The sequence below is a fragment of the Camellia sinensis genome, chromosome 15 (genome assembly GCF_055761805.1).
Source record: "Camellia sinensis isolate YWXY chromosome 15, ASM5576180v1, whole genome shotgun sequence".
NCBI lineage: Eukaryota > Viridiplantae > Streptophyta > Magnoliopsida > Ericales > Theaceae > Camellia > Camellia sinensis.
The window spans coordinates 84,507,258-84,521,740 of NC_138975.1; the positions used below are offsets into that span (position 1 = coordinate 84,507,258).

At 32.6% G+C, this 14,483-nt stretch overlaps 1 protein-coding gene across 8 annotated transcripts; it reads left to right on the forward strand.

The window, feature by feature from the left end:
* Window positions 1-1,924: 1,924 nt before the first annotated feature.
* LOC114270306 (uncharacterized) lies at window positions 1,925-7,569 on the forward strand. Of its 8 annotated transcripts, none has more exons than XM_082908979.1 (9): window positions 1,925-2,264; window positions 3,794-5,315; window positions 5,454-5,551; window positions 5,666-5,862; window positions 5,945-6,052; window positions 6,135-6,181; window positions 6,303-6,330; window positions 6,775-6,955; window positions 7,069-7,569. In XM_082908979.1, exons 2-8 carry the CDS (start codon window positions 5,169-5,171, stop codon window positions 6,936-6,938), a joined length of 789 nt encoding a protein of 262 aa, XP_082765105.1. In that variant the 5' UTR covers window positions 1,925-2,264; window positions 3,794-5,168; the 3' UTR covers window positions 6,939-6,955; window positions 7,069-7,569. The 8 variants fall into 8 exon arrangements, with proteins under 8 accessions (XP_082765105.1, XP_082765106.1, XP_082765107.1 ...); XM_082908980.1 differs by having other exon boundaries at window positions 6,775-6,896; XM_082908981.1 differs by having other exon boundaries at window positions 3,794-4,300; window positions 5,250-5,315; window positions 6,775-7,569.
* The last annotated feature ends 6,914 nt before the right edge of the window (window positions 7,570-14,483 follow it).

Below are 14,483 nucleotides of genomic sequence, written 5' to 3' on the forward strand. Positions count from 1 at the left end.
AATGACATCTCGGCCAGTATGTCAAGGCGAAGGTAGAGGTCAAACGAAGTGGTTCCAAGGGAGTTCTAGACTAAAGACGCCCTCGGCTAAACTCACACCAAGCAGGGTACAAAACATGCTGTAACACTTAAACGAACAAGGACAAGACTCGAAATGCAAGTTTACAAGACAGAATCACATGAATGCATATAAGTATGGTTAGGATAGCGTGAGGGTTATTACACAATATATCTCTCAAAGATAATTAATAGTGCTAAACTTATTATTCAAAGCATAAAATTGCGTATCTTAGACCTATGGGGGTGCCTCTCTTTTATAGTTTACTCAATCCAAGTCCCACTAGAACCCTGACTTCTATGGACTCCAATTCAATACTGACTTTGGACTCTTTAAGAGATAAAGATAAACTCCCTAATAGTTTTATCCTTATCTTGACTAAGTCTTCTCTTTACTCTAGGACTCTTGTCCCTTATCCGCTTATCTCGGATTCTGATATTTTCGGAGATCACCTCGGCCTCGCCAAAGATAACCTCGGTATAATTACCACGACACGTGGCACCTCGGCTGACACGTCGGCGTCATTATGCCACGTGTTGGTATTCAGAAAATATATCCCCACAGTTAAAGAATGAAAATAAATAGGGAGCCATTCAGTGTTCTTTGGTTTGAGTTTTTTGAATTAAATTTTTTGAAAATTAAATTTTTTAGTTTTCGTATTTTTTTATTTTTAGTGAATATTTTTAAAATTTTAAACATTTTTTTTATTTTTTTAGATGCACTTTACTTAGATGTATTTAAAAAGTAAAAAATTTGTGAAATTTTTTTAAAAAATTAACAAATACATAAAAATACAAAAAATATACTGAATTCTTGTATTTTTTCTATATTTTTGGTATTTAGTGAATTTTTAAAAGGTTTTTTTCAATTCTTTTTTACTTTTTAGGTATATTTATGTTAGGTATGTCTAAAAATTAAAAAAATTGCTCAAAATATTAAAAAAATTCAGTAAACGCAAAAAAACACGAAAAATAAAAAAATAAAATTTTTTAAAAAGTGTTTTTAAAAAATGATTACTAAGCAAATTGTCCTTTCAATGCTCCATTATGGTTTATTGACATCATGCCCACCACCAGATCTGTCGATGATCACCATGACATCTTTCTTTCTCTCTGGGCGAAACTCTGTTCAATGGGTTTCAACGTCCGTAATGGAAAATGCTTTTTGAGTAGTTGCACCTACTAGGTTTGCCTTCAATACATATTTCCCCTTCGAAGGTTATAGAAATTACACTGACTCCTATGAAAGTTTCTTTGTTAACTCTCTTAATTAAGAATGTTCGCGAAACGGTTCCGTTAAGCGACTTCCTGTTTGTCATCTATTTGAATTTAGGTAAATTAAGAAAAATCAATCCACATTTGTTCTCTCTCTCTACATGTTAGCCAGTATAGTCTATTCTGCATCTATTAACTAAGCGAATAAATATGGATTAATTTTTTTTAATCTATCTATTTTCAAATAGATGGCAAATGAGAAGTCACTTAACTAAACCCGATTCGCGAACCCTCCTAATTAAAAGTGTTAACAAAGAAATTTTCATAGGGGGTGAGTGTAATTTCTATAACTTTCAAAGGGGAGATATGTATTAAAGGCAAACCTAGGCGTGTAGGTGCGATCACTCATAGGTCATATTTGATTCACAAGACTAATAGAGAAATATTAATATTTCTATCAAATTAGTGTAGTATTCACTATCCAATTAGATTAATAGGGTAAATTATCCATTGGATTAATAATCACATTCCTACCCTATTACTAATAATTTTACAAATTTATTAAATTAATTATCTATTAAATTAGTAATTCTAAATCAAAATATTAAAATAAACATACGATAATTGAAGCTACGAATTACTATATAAAGCATTTTCCATTACGTATACTGAACCCATTGAACACAGTTTCGCCCAGAGAGAGAGAGAGAGGGGTAAAAAATGGCGGGAACCACAAACCCTGAAAAGGCGGAAGCAGAGGAAGCCATAAAGAACTGTTACGAGATAGAGTACTCGCGCTTCTTCAACTACCCTAAGACTCGGTCGTCGTCCCCAACTGCGCTGCGATCCTTCTCCAAAAACACGAAGCTCCATCGCGGAGGCGGCACTTGGCTCTCTTCCTCCTCCCCTGCTTCTCTCCGCCTTCTCACTCATTTCAATTCCCACTCTCTTCCCCAAGTCCTCCTCCTCATCTCTCTCCGCGGCAACACTCACGTATGTATAAATCTATATAATGTATCTATCAAAATCAACCTTTATTATCTCCTACTGACAAAAATGCCTTTTTTTTTTCTTTTTCTTTTCATTATGTACTTGTATCAGCTTTCTAGATATATGAGGAAATGCCATTGTTGTTGTGAAGATTCTCTAGGGTTCTTACTTCTTAATGCTGTTACAGAGAAATGTCTGTTGAAATGATTCCATAGGGTTTTTGTTTATTGTTCATAATTAATACGTATTTGTTGCCTATTTGTGTATGTTACAGTAACAAAACCGAAAGTAATTTAGAAATTTAAAAAATAAATAAATAAAATTCTAAATGGGTCACATTTCTTAGTGTGGCTGTTACAAATGAATTATGGGTGTAATGGGATTTTACATTTCCTCCTTCAACCTGATTAATTTAGCCCAATCTCCATGATAAAATAAAGCTTAATCCCAAATCTCATGTTGGTCCCTCATTTTTGTCCATCACAATACTAAACCCTAACACTTCTGGTCAAGTTGCAATGTGATCCTTGCATAAGCTTCCATTTGTTGAGCTAATGGAAAATGCCCATGTGGTGGACATGCCATTTTTTTGGGAAGCCATGTCGCCATTTTTATCAGCTCGTGTAATGACAGCTCACAAAAGGTAGATATTGCAACTTGACCGTAAGTGTAGAGAGGTTGACAATTACAATTCAAATATGAGGGACTAATGTGGGATTTGGAGGATTAAAGTGCAAGGATGCAAAATGAATTTAACTCTAAAATAAACCATGCAAGAGAAGGGAAAACAAAATCTCTCACATGGTGGAATCCGTCTTGTGTATTTTGCAGATTGATGGACGAACATCCATCATGCTGTCATTTAGATGAAGAAATTGTGTTTTCACATTATTGATCAGATGTTCTTGCTAGACTGCATTGCCATTGTAGGATTGTGCTTTTGCTCAATGTTACATTGATGTTAAAAAGTGATTCTTTTAGTGATAAAGGTTGATTCTAATGTGAAGAAGCATCTCTTGACAAACCATCAACTAGTTCTATATTACATTTGTGGCTTATTGGGGATAAAGGTGATTACGCAGATTTCATGAACATTACTGAAACTTTCAATTATAAAAGACATAGATGATTTTTGCTTTTCTTATTTTAATTTAACTTTTGTGAGTTTTGTGCTTATCTACTTTAACTTATTAAAAGTTGTCAAGCATGCAGAGGCAATTGTGTTAGATTTTATTGAAAAATAGGTACCTTACGTCTTAGAATTTGGAATTCTAGTAGTTGTTCCGGCCATATTCTTGATCCTTGATTCTGTATATTTCATATGGCTTGTTGATTTTGCTTTCCCTGTGATAAGCGTTTGATTCTGTATATTTCATAAATAATTCTCTATTTGTAGATTCTGCTGCATATCTGATACCAAATTTCTGTAGCAATGGCTTTACTACAAAGTTGTACTTTTGCATAATTTTCTACATGATGCCATTGTTGCTTTTCATGTATAACAAGTATGCTTTGCTATTTTAATGTTGCAGGAAGAACACTTTATTTCAAAGCTGCAATTTCCCTGGCCTCAGCTGTCATGTGTTTCACAGTGCCCTGTCAGAGGTAGCAGAGTTGTATTTGCATGCTACAAAGATTGCGTAGGCCAGGCAAGCTTCTAATATTGCCTTTTCTTTTCTCCTCTTCTGGTGGTATAATGGGTGACACAGTGGGAGATAACCCCTTCCCCTACCCATAAACTGTCCCTAACCTAGATGAAGGCAAGATTTGCTCCCCAGTCTTTGGTATGACTACCAATCGACTTCACCAACTACGCCTTCCAAGTTTCTAAAGTTGTTGGATTCCAAACAAGTCAAGCTTGATCCATGATTGGATTTCTATATAGAAGTTGAGGGAGAGGGCAAAAGGGAAGGGAAGTAAGTCTGAGATCTTATATTGTACATTGTTTCGGAACTGGAAGAAGAAGCATGGCCTTAAGTTTACCTTCTCCTTCTTTTCTTCAATTTCTTCTGCAACCAAACAGATGATATGTGAAAAAGGTTTCTATGGGTGCTATTGTATACCCCTATAGTATACTTCATTTCTTTTTGCTTCTAAATTTCTTATCTTACATTTCTACTCTTGAATGCTGAGCATTAATTGCCTATTTTCTATGTTCTCCACAACATGCTCAGTGACATTGACCAATTTCATTGGCATCATTGCTGCCATCCATTGTTGCAATTAGATGGCGTTAACATATTTCTTTTGACTTCTGAACAAGTGATCATTTAAACACTTTGAATGTTCAAGTTACTTTTTTCAATCTTCCACTTACAACTATGCCATTCATTGTACTGGCCTTTGTACTTAACCCTTACCTTAAACAATCTTATGTCTGATGCTAGAATTTAATTTTGTTTCCTCTATTTGTGGACAGATGACTATTGGGTCAATTTAGTCTGCAGATGTACTGAAGAGAAAAGTGGCTCACTGGTTTTGTGCTTGACAGCTTTTATTATTTTACCTCTCTGGTTCTTTTGTTATCAACGCCCTAAGTTCTTAAAATGAAAATCAACCGGCTATTAGAAATTTAAGATAATCAACTGAAGTTATTAACATTAGTGCACGGTAGATTATCTCTTTTGTTAGTTTTGTGTGGATGGTGTATTGTTATTTATAAATCATGGGAAACCCATGTAGTTGCATTTGCATTTAGAGCAATAAATATTTCAAGGCCTACTAGCATCTAGAAGTCTTGGTGCATCATAGCATAGGCCGGGGTATAATATCATGTAAATTATCTATTATTAACAATGATGTGCTCTGTTTGCATTTAGATACCAACATGGCCCAATATTGTAGGTGTTTCTATGTTGATATTCTTTCTTTGTTGTTTAAAAACTTTGATTGAGTGTAGTCTAACTAATGGATTCCTATTATATATTTGCTCAACTATGTAGTTTTTTTTTTCCCTTTGTGACCATCCTTAGTTTTGTGATTTTGCAGATCCAAAAGTTTGCCATGCGATTTTCAAACCCTTATGAGTCGCAAACATTCATAAATTATGTAAAGGTGCAAATGGCATAACACAGATATTATTGTTATTATTTGTTTTTGCTGGTTTGTCCATTAAGCATCCATATAATGAACACACCTACTTCAGTAGTCTTTTCTTTTCCTTATAATGCACATTCTTTGTTTCTCAACCAGGAGTGCTTCAAGGATGCGAGGAATATTGAGCTTCCATGCTGCAATTTGAGATCAGAAGTTCCGTCTCAAACTGAGAATTCAAACGATGTCCAGGATATGTTGTGAAAGAAGTCTGTTCTATATAGCAGATTACATACATTAGAAAGAGATGAATATACAAAGAACCATACATCTGTATTGTGCCTGATGGTTGAGGATTTTGATTGTTACAGAGCTAACAAGGAATTAGACTTTGTCAATCTGATTGACAATTATTCTCAGCTGATGCAATCTCCCTTAAATTACCAAAGTGAACAATATGCATACCCTCAGGAAACAACACTTCCCAATGACTTGGGTGACACATGTGATGCATTGCCTTCAAGCTTCACAGACCTCCTTTCTGACTGTTGCACCGAGGTTGAGCAAGGTACAATGGTTGCAAAAATTTCATATATAATAAGCCCCTGGTTCTCCATTTCGAAACTGATTTTGTTTTATTGAAATTACAGAAACTCCAACGGAAACAACACTTCCCAATGACTTGGGTGACACGTGTGAAGCGTTGCCTCCAAGCTTCACGGACCTCCTTGCTGACTGTTGCACCGAGGTTGAGCAAGGTACAATGGTTGCAAAAATTTCATATATAATAAGCCCCTGGTTTTCCATTTCGAAACTGATTTTGTTTTATTGAAATTACAGAACCTCCAACAGAACTGGAGGAAGTTGACCTCAAGTCCCAAATTGCAGTAATATCTAAACTGTATTGTTAAATATTGCGTTGCTTTTACTTTTACACATTTAGTAAAATGGTTGCTTGGCTGCATATTACTCATCTCAATCTTTTTGTTTCCTCTTCTTGTCTTGCAGAGATATATGACTACCACTTCTTTCCATGGTAAGTTGAATTTCCTTTTTAATTAGTTATGGTTGTTAATTTTACTGAGAGATACCCCTGGAATCCACTGAATTTTTCGTAAATGCTAAATGGTTCTCCACAAAAATTTAATATCTGAATGTAGCTATGGGCCTCCTTTAATACAAAAGGTTTCCATTACCTCTCTTAAATATCTCCATCTTTGCTTATAGATTGAGCTTGCTCCCTTTTGACCTCTTCCCTTTTCTGTCAGTTCTCAACTGTGTTTACTTATATTTTTGCTCTCTTATTTTAGTAGATCGTCAGTTTAGCCTACAGTGGATAATGATATGCCATCAAAATGTGATATAGATAGAGTTAAAATATCGTTTATCATATTTTATTTCATTTGGTGTTACCTATGTTCAGGAGAAATTGCTACTCTCTCTGTTGTCAAGTGTTGATTACTAACTTCGATCTCATCAGATATGTTGAGCAAACTAGGGAAGGTCATCACTGATATGGGAGGAGATTCGGTGTCAAAATTGTCACAGTTTCCCTACAACTTAGAGGATCTAACATTGTCAACCAGTGGAGCCGGTCTTTACGTAAATACCAAAACCAAGTTAACTTTTGTTTCATTGCTTTGATGTGCTGTTTGAGTAAGGTAACATCCTTCGAAGTTCAGAAAATGTTTAAGCTGTCACAGTGATGTTTACGGGTTAGTTTATAGTTCATTTACTCAGAAGAATGCACACCTAATGCTTGGTGTAAATGTAGATGCCAATCCCATCCTAGCTTGTTTTGATCACAGCACAGTTGACTACTAGTCTACCTCAGCTTTAGTACTGCGAATTGTTTTGGGAGGCTGAGAACCAGGGGATATTTTCAGTTGCATGAAATCAAAGTCATATTGATTCTGACAAGCATTGGGTCCATTGCTTATCCAAAATCGTCATAATTAGATGGTGGAAATAGTGAGAGTGAAATTCATTCAAGAATCATATGATCAATATATTGATTGTAAGTGTGAGAATGATCTACAATGCTTCTTCTGTTGTATAGCATATATGTGTAAATGCTTACACATATGCACGTATAGTTTATCAAGTTGTCATCATTGTTAAATTTTTTTTATTTTTTTAAATAGGTAAAGGTTTCTTGTATTCCATGTATGCAGAGAATTACCCGTACTTGAGGTTTGAGGCTTGATTATATGGCCTCATTTGATGCAGTTTTTGCAAGTTATAATATAAATACGAAAGCTAATTGTAGTTCTTCCTTGATAGTTTTTCAATAATTATCTTGTTCAAGTAATTTTTGTTTATTAAATTGTAAATAGAAATTGTAGAGATGCTTCTTCTAGTAGAGTTGTGTCTGAAACTAGTCTTTTTGAATTTAGAATTACCCATGCTTGAGGTATGAGGATCTACTTATATGGACTCGTTTGGCATAATTTTTGCAAATTAAAAATTGATAATCTAAATGTCTTTTATTGTTGTTTCTGAATAATTAACTTATTTATGTTTTTGTTGTTTCATAAAAGTAAATAAAATTTGTACAAAACACTTCACATACCTTTATTTTATTTTATTTTAATAATAATAAAAAAATAGTAAGTTACACTCATCTCTATTGAGATTTGGAAAAAATGCATTTACGCTCGCACTTTTAACATAATTATAGGTTTGGAAAAAATGCATTTAGTTTTAATAAGTGAATTTATTGTTCAATGATTAATAGTATTTTTTATCAAACACTATCAAAAAAAAAAAGTTAATAATTATTAATTTTCAGTGACAGTTTGAAAATTGTCATAAAAAATGTCACTAATTATAAGTTTTTGCGACAGTTTAAAAAAAATTGACAAAATAATGTCATTAATTTTTAACTTTTAGCTACAACTGAAAAAAATTATTATAAAAAAAGTCACTAAATGTAAGTTTTAATGACAATTTATAAAAAAAAGTCACTAATTGTTAATTTTTAGCAATATGCAAAAAATATCGAAAAAAATTATTTTTAACGACGATTTTATTATGGTGAACTTTCAATAAGATTTAATGGGAATTAAGTCTAACTATTATGATCTATTAGTAGTTTACCCTAAATTAAAAAAAAATGATATTGTGATTTATTTTCAATTAAAATGTGTATTTATTTTTATCTTTATTTATTTTAATACATATTTATCATTTGTATTAATTTTAGTCACTTTAATCATATTAAAAGAAAAATTAGTCTAATTATATAAAATATGTGAGATTGTATATATATATTTTTAAACTTCAAAGGAGAGTGTAACTTACCCTGAGAAGAAAACTATCTGTAAGCTACACCAAGAGGTGCCTATAACCGTTTGTGTTTGTTGTGTATATGAATATGGAGCTTTTTCTTTTAAAAAAAAAAATATTTCATAAATAAAACTATTTAGGAAAATAACTCATTTTTTGTAATTATTTATCAAACTAATTATTTTTTTGAAATCCCAGTTTGAAAGTCCACTTTAATTTTGAAATCCCAAATTCAACTTATGATTTCATGTTGACATATTTCCTTAGTGGTTGTTGACATGTCATAAAGAAATTGTATCTTGAAGTTCCTATTTTGAAATCACATTTTTAACATGCAATTCAAAAGCGCAATTTCAAGATACGATTTTGTAATGAAATTGGATTTTGAAATTGTTATTTCTTAGTTAGATTTTGAAGATGCACTTAGGTTTTGTTTGTTTTGACGTAAAATATTTTTGTCAAAAATATTTTTCTCATTTTCCGTTGTTTAGTTGAATAAAAAGTAAGTATAATCGCAACTTTAAGATGGGATTTTGAAATCGCAATTCAATTCAAGATTTTGAAATCGTAAGTTCAAGATGCGATTTATTTCTGTCATGTCAGCGACATGTAGACATTTCAACAACTTACTAAGGGGATATGTCAATATAAAATTGCAAGTTCAAGTTGCGATTTCAAGATGAGAGTAGAATTTGAACTTGCGATTTCACAAAAAGCGATTAGTTTGATAAATAGTTTTAAAAGTAAATTATTTGTATAAATAATTTCATTTTTTAGAATATTAAAAAAAAAAAAAACAACCTCTTAAACATGAGCTAGAATCAGAATAGAGTAGAGATTGTATGATTTTTTTAATCGTGCGCCTAGTACAAAAGTTGTTACCTACAAAAGCTGTTTAAAGTTAATTTACCCTAAAAGAAAATATAGCCATTTTGAAAGAACCATAGATGCATGTGTAATGTATTCATACAAAATTATAAGATTCAAAATACAACATTTTTATCTTTTAAAGAAGAGAGAGAGAGGAAAAAAAAAATGATTCAAATACAACATGAATTTAAGGCCAAGTTGGCAACACCAAAATAATCCATCTTTTTATTTTTTTTTCATCATATTGCCTCTCTATTTTTCTGCACATCTTTTCGTAAAAAAACAAAAAGTACACTTATATAGGTCATCTCAAACAACTCCTAAATACACAGAAAATTTACCAATAAAGTTACCTATAAAGTAAATCAATGAATTATATTTATTGTATATCTAACCTATATCTCACTAATTTTAAATTTATACCATACACTTTATTTTGAGGTAAATTCCAAAATAATTTTGTTATAATTTCTTGCATTATTGATTCATTAATTCTAAGGGTGCGAATCCTAACCTTGTAGAGCAGAATATGATGAAAGTGGTGAAAAGTTATAGAAAGAGAAAAAGATAAAACATTTTTTTTTTTTTTTTGAGTTTCTTCAGCATAGAAGTACTGGAAGTTGCAATAAAAATAATTTTTCTGTACAACTCATTGTTATAATACTTAAACTTTTAGTTCTTATAAAAAATACAAGAAAACACAAAAAAGTTTAAATTTATTTATAAAAATTGTTATTATAATTAAAATTTTAAATTTATCTCTCTTTCCTTTAAAATTTTCATTCAAGCACATGCATATTTATATTTTCATTTCTTTAATTTGAATTTAGTTTTTACTACTTTTACTTTTGACCATTTAATTCTTTCCAGTCAAACGGACCCAGAAATTTTGGTGTTTCTGCCAAAGCACAAGAAACATTAATCAGCTTGCTTGTTTTTATTTTTCAAAAAATATTTTTTAAAAAATTTTATATTCTTGTTTTTTATGTTTTTTTTATTTTTACTAAATTTTTTTAATATTTTAAGTAATTTTTTTATTTTTTAGACACACCTAACAAAAATACATTTAAAAAGTTAAAAAATTATAAAAAAAAATCTTTTAAAAATTCACTAAATACCAAAAATACAAAAAAATACAAGAATTCAGTACATTAAATATTTATTTATTTTTTTAAATATTTTCACAAATTTTTTACTTTTTAGATACATCTAACTAAGGTGTATCTAAAAAAGTAAAAAAAATATTTAAAATTTAAAAAATATTCACTAAAAACAAAAGAATACAAAAACCAAAAGACTACGTTTTTAAAAAACTTAATCCAGAAAACTCAAACCATACCAAACACACTGAATGCATTTGGATTCACTTCTACTTTGGATAGAGGACAAAAAATAAAAAGAAGAAAATACAACTAAGGGCAATGGTCAAAGAAAATAAGCTAGAGGAGGCATCATTAATATTATAATTTAAATAAATAAAAAAATATTTTGCGATCAATAATAAAATAATAATAATTTTATGAAATAAATTTAAGCATAAAAAAATTAAATATTCTTAGATAATAGCAACAAATCAAAATTACATAATAGTGTAGGTTAGGTTTTTGTAATTAGTAATTCTGTTTGATAAAACTCTTTTCAATTATAATTTTATTTGATCTTTTATTTTAGTAAGGTTATGAGTATTTAGATGTGAATCCAACCTGAATTGTGCCTATGCAGAGGAGTTTGTAATCTTAATCCTATCTTGTTTGTCAATTCGCTGACTGTGTTGGAGATCAAGCGAGGTTGAGATGGGGTTGAGGGGCAACGCCTCCGAAACAAAAAAAAAAAAAAAACAAAATTGCAGTCAAAGTTGTTTGACCGCTCGAGCAATCGATTATGCACTTGAGCAAAGATGCAATCCTTTCAAACGTTTCACTCGCCTGCAAAAGTACTGGGAGTTGTATTTTTACACTTGAGCGTAAATCCTTGTTTTGAAATACACGTTTTAGTCAGACCGCCCAAGCGTCCATTCCTACGCTCAAGCGGAGATCGCGATTTTGTTTTCTATAAATCTGCGATTAATTTAGTTTCTAGGGTACAACTTCTAGATCTTCTTTTTGGGTATTAGGATTTTCATCTGGAGTTTCTTTGCTTGTTTCGTTTGATATCTGTTAAAGTATATATCATGAATTGAGTGGATTATATCAAAGGGTTTGTGTCACGCCCCAAACTCGCCCCTAAAAGTTTGGTCATGACCAACTCGATAACGGTCTCGAATCTCAGTAATTATAAAATATGGGGCCTGACGGAAGCAATTATCAATTTAAAACAACATCCATTGAGCTAACGCTTACATGCCAGGATCACAAAACATTTCATCAAATAGCCCAACGCATACTGAGCATACACATAGAGACAGTTATACACATACATATATACAGTCCCAATCCTGCCTCTGGGGTACAATTAAAGCATCGAAAGTAAAAGTTATACATGCTTAACCACATTTGACAAAAGGCCAAACCAATGCTATGAGCTATGAAATGAACTTCACAAAAAGGGGTAACTTCGCTGGACTGCTTGGACACAGCGGGATGATCAAAAATAGCTGTTAGGCTGGACTAGGACTGACCTCTAGGTTGATTACCTACAGAAACAGACATAACACGGGGTGAGCAAGGCTCAATGAATAATAGTATGTAGCAAATTCAAAGGAATAATCTTGAATTACAACGTATATAAGTGCATAGGTCACATGTTTGATCTTATTCTGTAAATATTTCCAAAACGGCCTTGGGCCCAATATTACACAAAACGGCCTCGGGCCCAACATCATGCAGAACGGCCTCAGGCCCACAGCTGTCTTAACATTGGAGGGTAGGTGGTACATCGACATATACACCACCTCCCTCGGCCATAGGCCATGAATCATATTTAATTTAAATCACATTACGGTCGGTGAGTCATCGACATGTCCTTACCTCCCTCTTCTTTAGATCTGTCCACACTCAGTGGTTTATAATTGAACGGCCTTGGGCCCATCATTAGCAAAGCAGAATGTCCTCAGGTCCATGAAGGTGTTATTGTTCAATAATGCACATAAGTTTTCCAATTGCTCCTCACGAGTTAACATAGTTAACTTACGAATAACAGAATGTTAATATTAATTAATAACAGTAAACGAAATATATCACTACAGTACTATTACTCACAATGATGTGGCGGAGCAATAGTTCCTTCCTGTAGGTGACCTACATACACATGCAGTTCATAAATTAGTCCATTTTCCTTTTCAATCAACATTCGATTCGTTTAACTTCCATTCAATTTACGAACATTTTAAAAGTCCCAAACACATATTTTAGCGATTCCAGAGGGTCAAACAGGAGAGAAGGAGCGCACAGTATTTTTCCACATGGGTCGCACGTAAAGCAGTCCTCCACCGTACGTGCGGGAAGGTGGGCCGCACATGCGGTAATCCTCCCCTGTACGTGCTTTTATTTCAGCATCCCAACTTCGGTCTCCCCTGTTTTCTGCACATGCTGCTGTGAGCCCTGCACGTGCGGTCGAAACCCCTGATTTGCACACTTCGAATCAAGGCAAATCTTCAACTTGGTAAACACATTACAAGGCACAAAAATAAGGGAAATTAATGCAATATTATAGCTTAACATCATGATAACATGGACCACAAGTGTGTGACCCCACAATAACCATGAATCACAAGCTCAATTAAGTCAATCCTCTTCAATTGAATATAAACAATTCAATACTCTTATGTTTATGATTATATTTGGTATATGAACTATATATATGTATAACCATATGAGTTCAACAAGAAAAATCAAAGACCAAGATGTAATTTCTCCATGTAGTTCAAATTAACTCAAAATAACCAAAAGATAAGAGGCATCTTCTCAATTACCAACCATCATGAACAAATCCTTTTTACAAACCCTAGCTTACATAATATAAAAGAAATTTCAATTAAAGAGGTTAACTTTGGTGAATTGTTCTTACCTTGTACTCAAATCTCTACAATCCCTCTCAATTTCTTCAATCTGTCCTTGTTGATCTTCTTCTCCCCTTTCCTTTTCCTCTCTAACTCTCTTCTTCTCCAACTCTATCATTCTCTCTCTCAGGAGATATTTTTGTCTTACCGTATAACAAGTGACCAACTAAAATATTAAAAGGCTCATTTTAAGAGTTAGGCATAAATTAATCAGTTTAATCATTCCGAATCAGATTTTTACAAAAGCTCTTATTATGATCTAAAACATTTCATCATACACCATAATACATACATGGTCCACAACTATATACAAGCCCCCTTCATGGGGTATAATCAAAACGTCAAGAATTTAAAGTTATACATACTAACAACATGTTTAACAAAATCACCAAACCCAACAATGTGTACTAAAAGAGTGAACTCCGCAAAAGGGGCAAAATACTCTACTTTGCTCGGCTTGACACAATAAGGTCAACAAAAGGCTACCGGAATTGAACTAGGGCTAGCCCCCGAGTCGATCACCTACATAAATATACACAAATATGGAGTGAGCAAGGCTTTGTGAATAATAGCAATATAAGGAGATTCATGTGAATAAGCATAAGATACGTAGCATATAATTTCATAGGTTATTAGCTTGTCTCAGTCATGAATTCATAGCAAAACGTCCTCAGGCCCAACATTATACAAAACGGCCTTAGACCCAACATAATACAGAACAACCTTAGGCCCAACATATCAATAGTTATTCGTAACGAATAGGGTAGATGGAACATCGGCATGTCCCCATCTCCTTTGGCCTTAGGGCCATGAGTCATAAGTAGTCCATATCAGAACGGCCTCGGGCCCATCATTTACAACAGAAACAAAACGACATCGGGTCCATATCTCATATGCTATTGATCAATCATTCCAATTATTCTATCAACACAACTTATATAACATATGTCGTTCACTAGCAAAGTAGATTAAGAATTGAATAAAACATATGAGTACAATACGTGAATAAAGTATGTCGTTATAATACAATTACT

Bases quoted from the DNA above. Each gene is read 5' to 3' on its own strand.
- LOC114270306 (XM_082908978.1), top strand. From the start codon at position 5,169: ATGGATTCCTATTATATATTTGCTCAACTATGTAGTTTTTTTTTTCCC. The intron at 5,863-5,944 runs GTACAATGGTTG...TTGAAATTACAG, and splicing joins TTGCACCGAGGTTGAGCAAG to AAACTCCAACGGAAACAACA. The intron at 6,331-6,774 runs GTAAGTTGAATT...CGATCTCATCAG, and splicing joins GACTACCACTTCTTTCCATG to ATATGTTGAGCAAACTAGGG.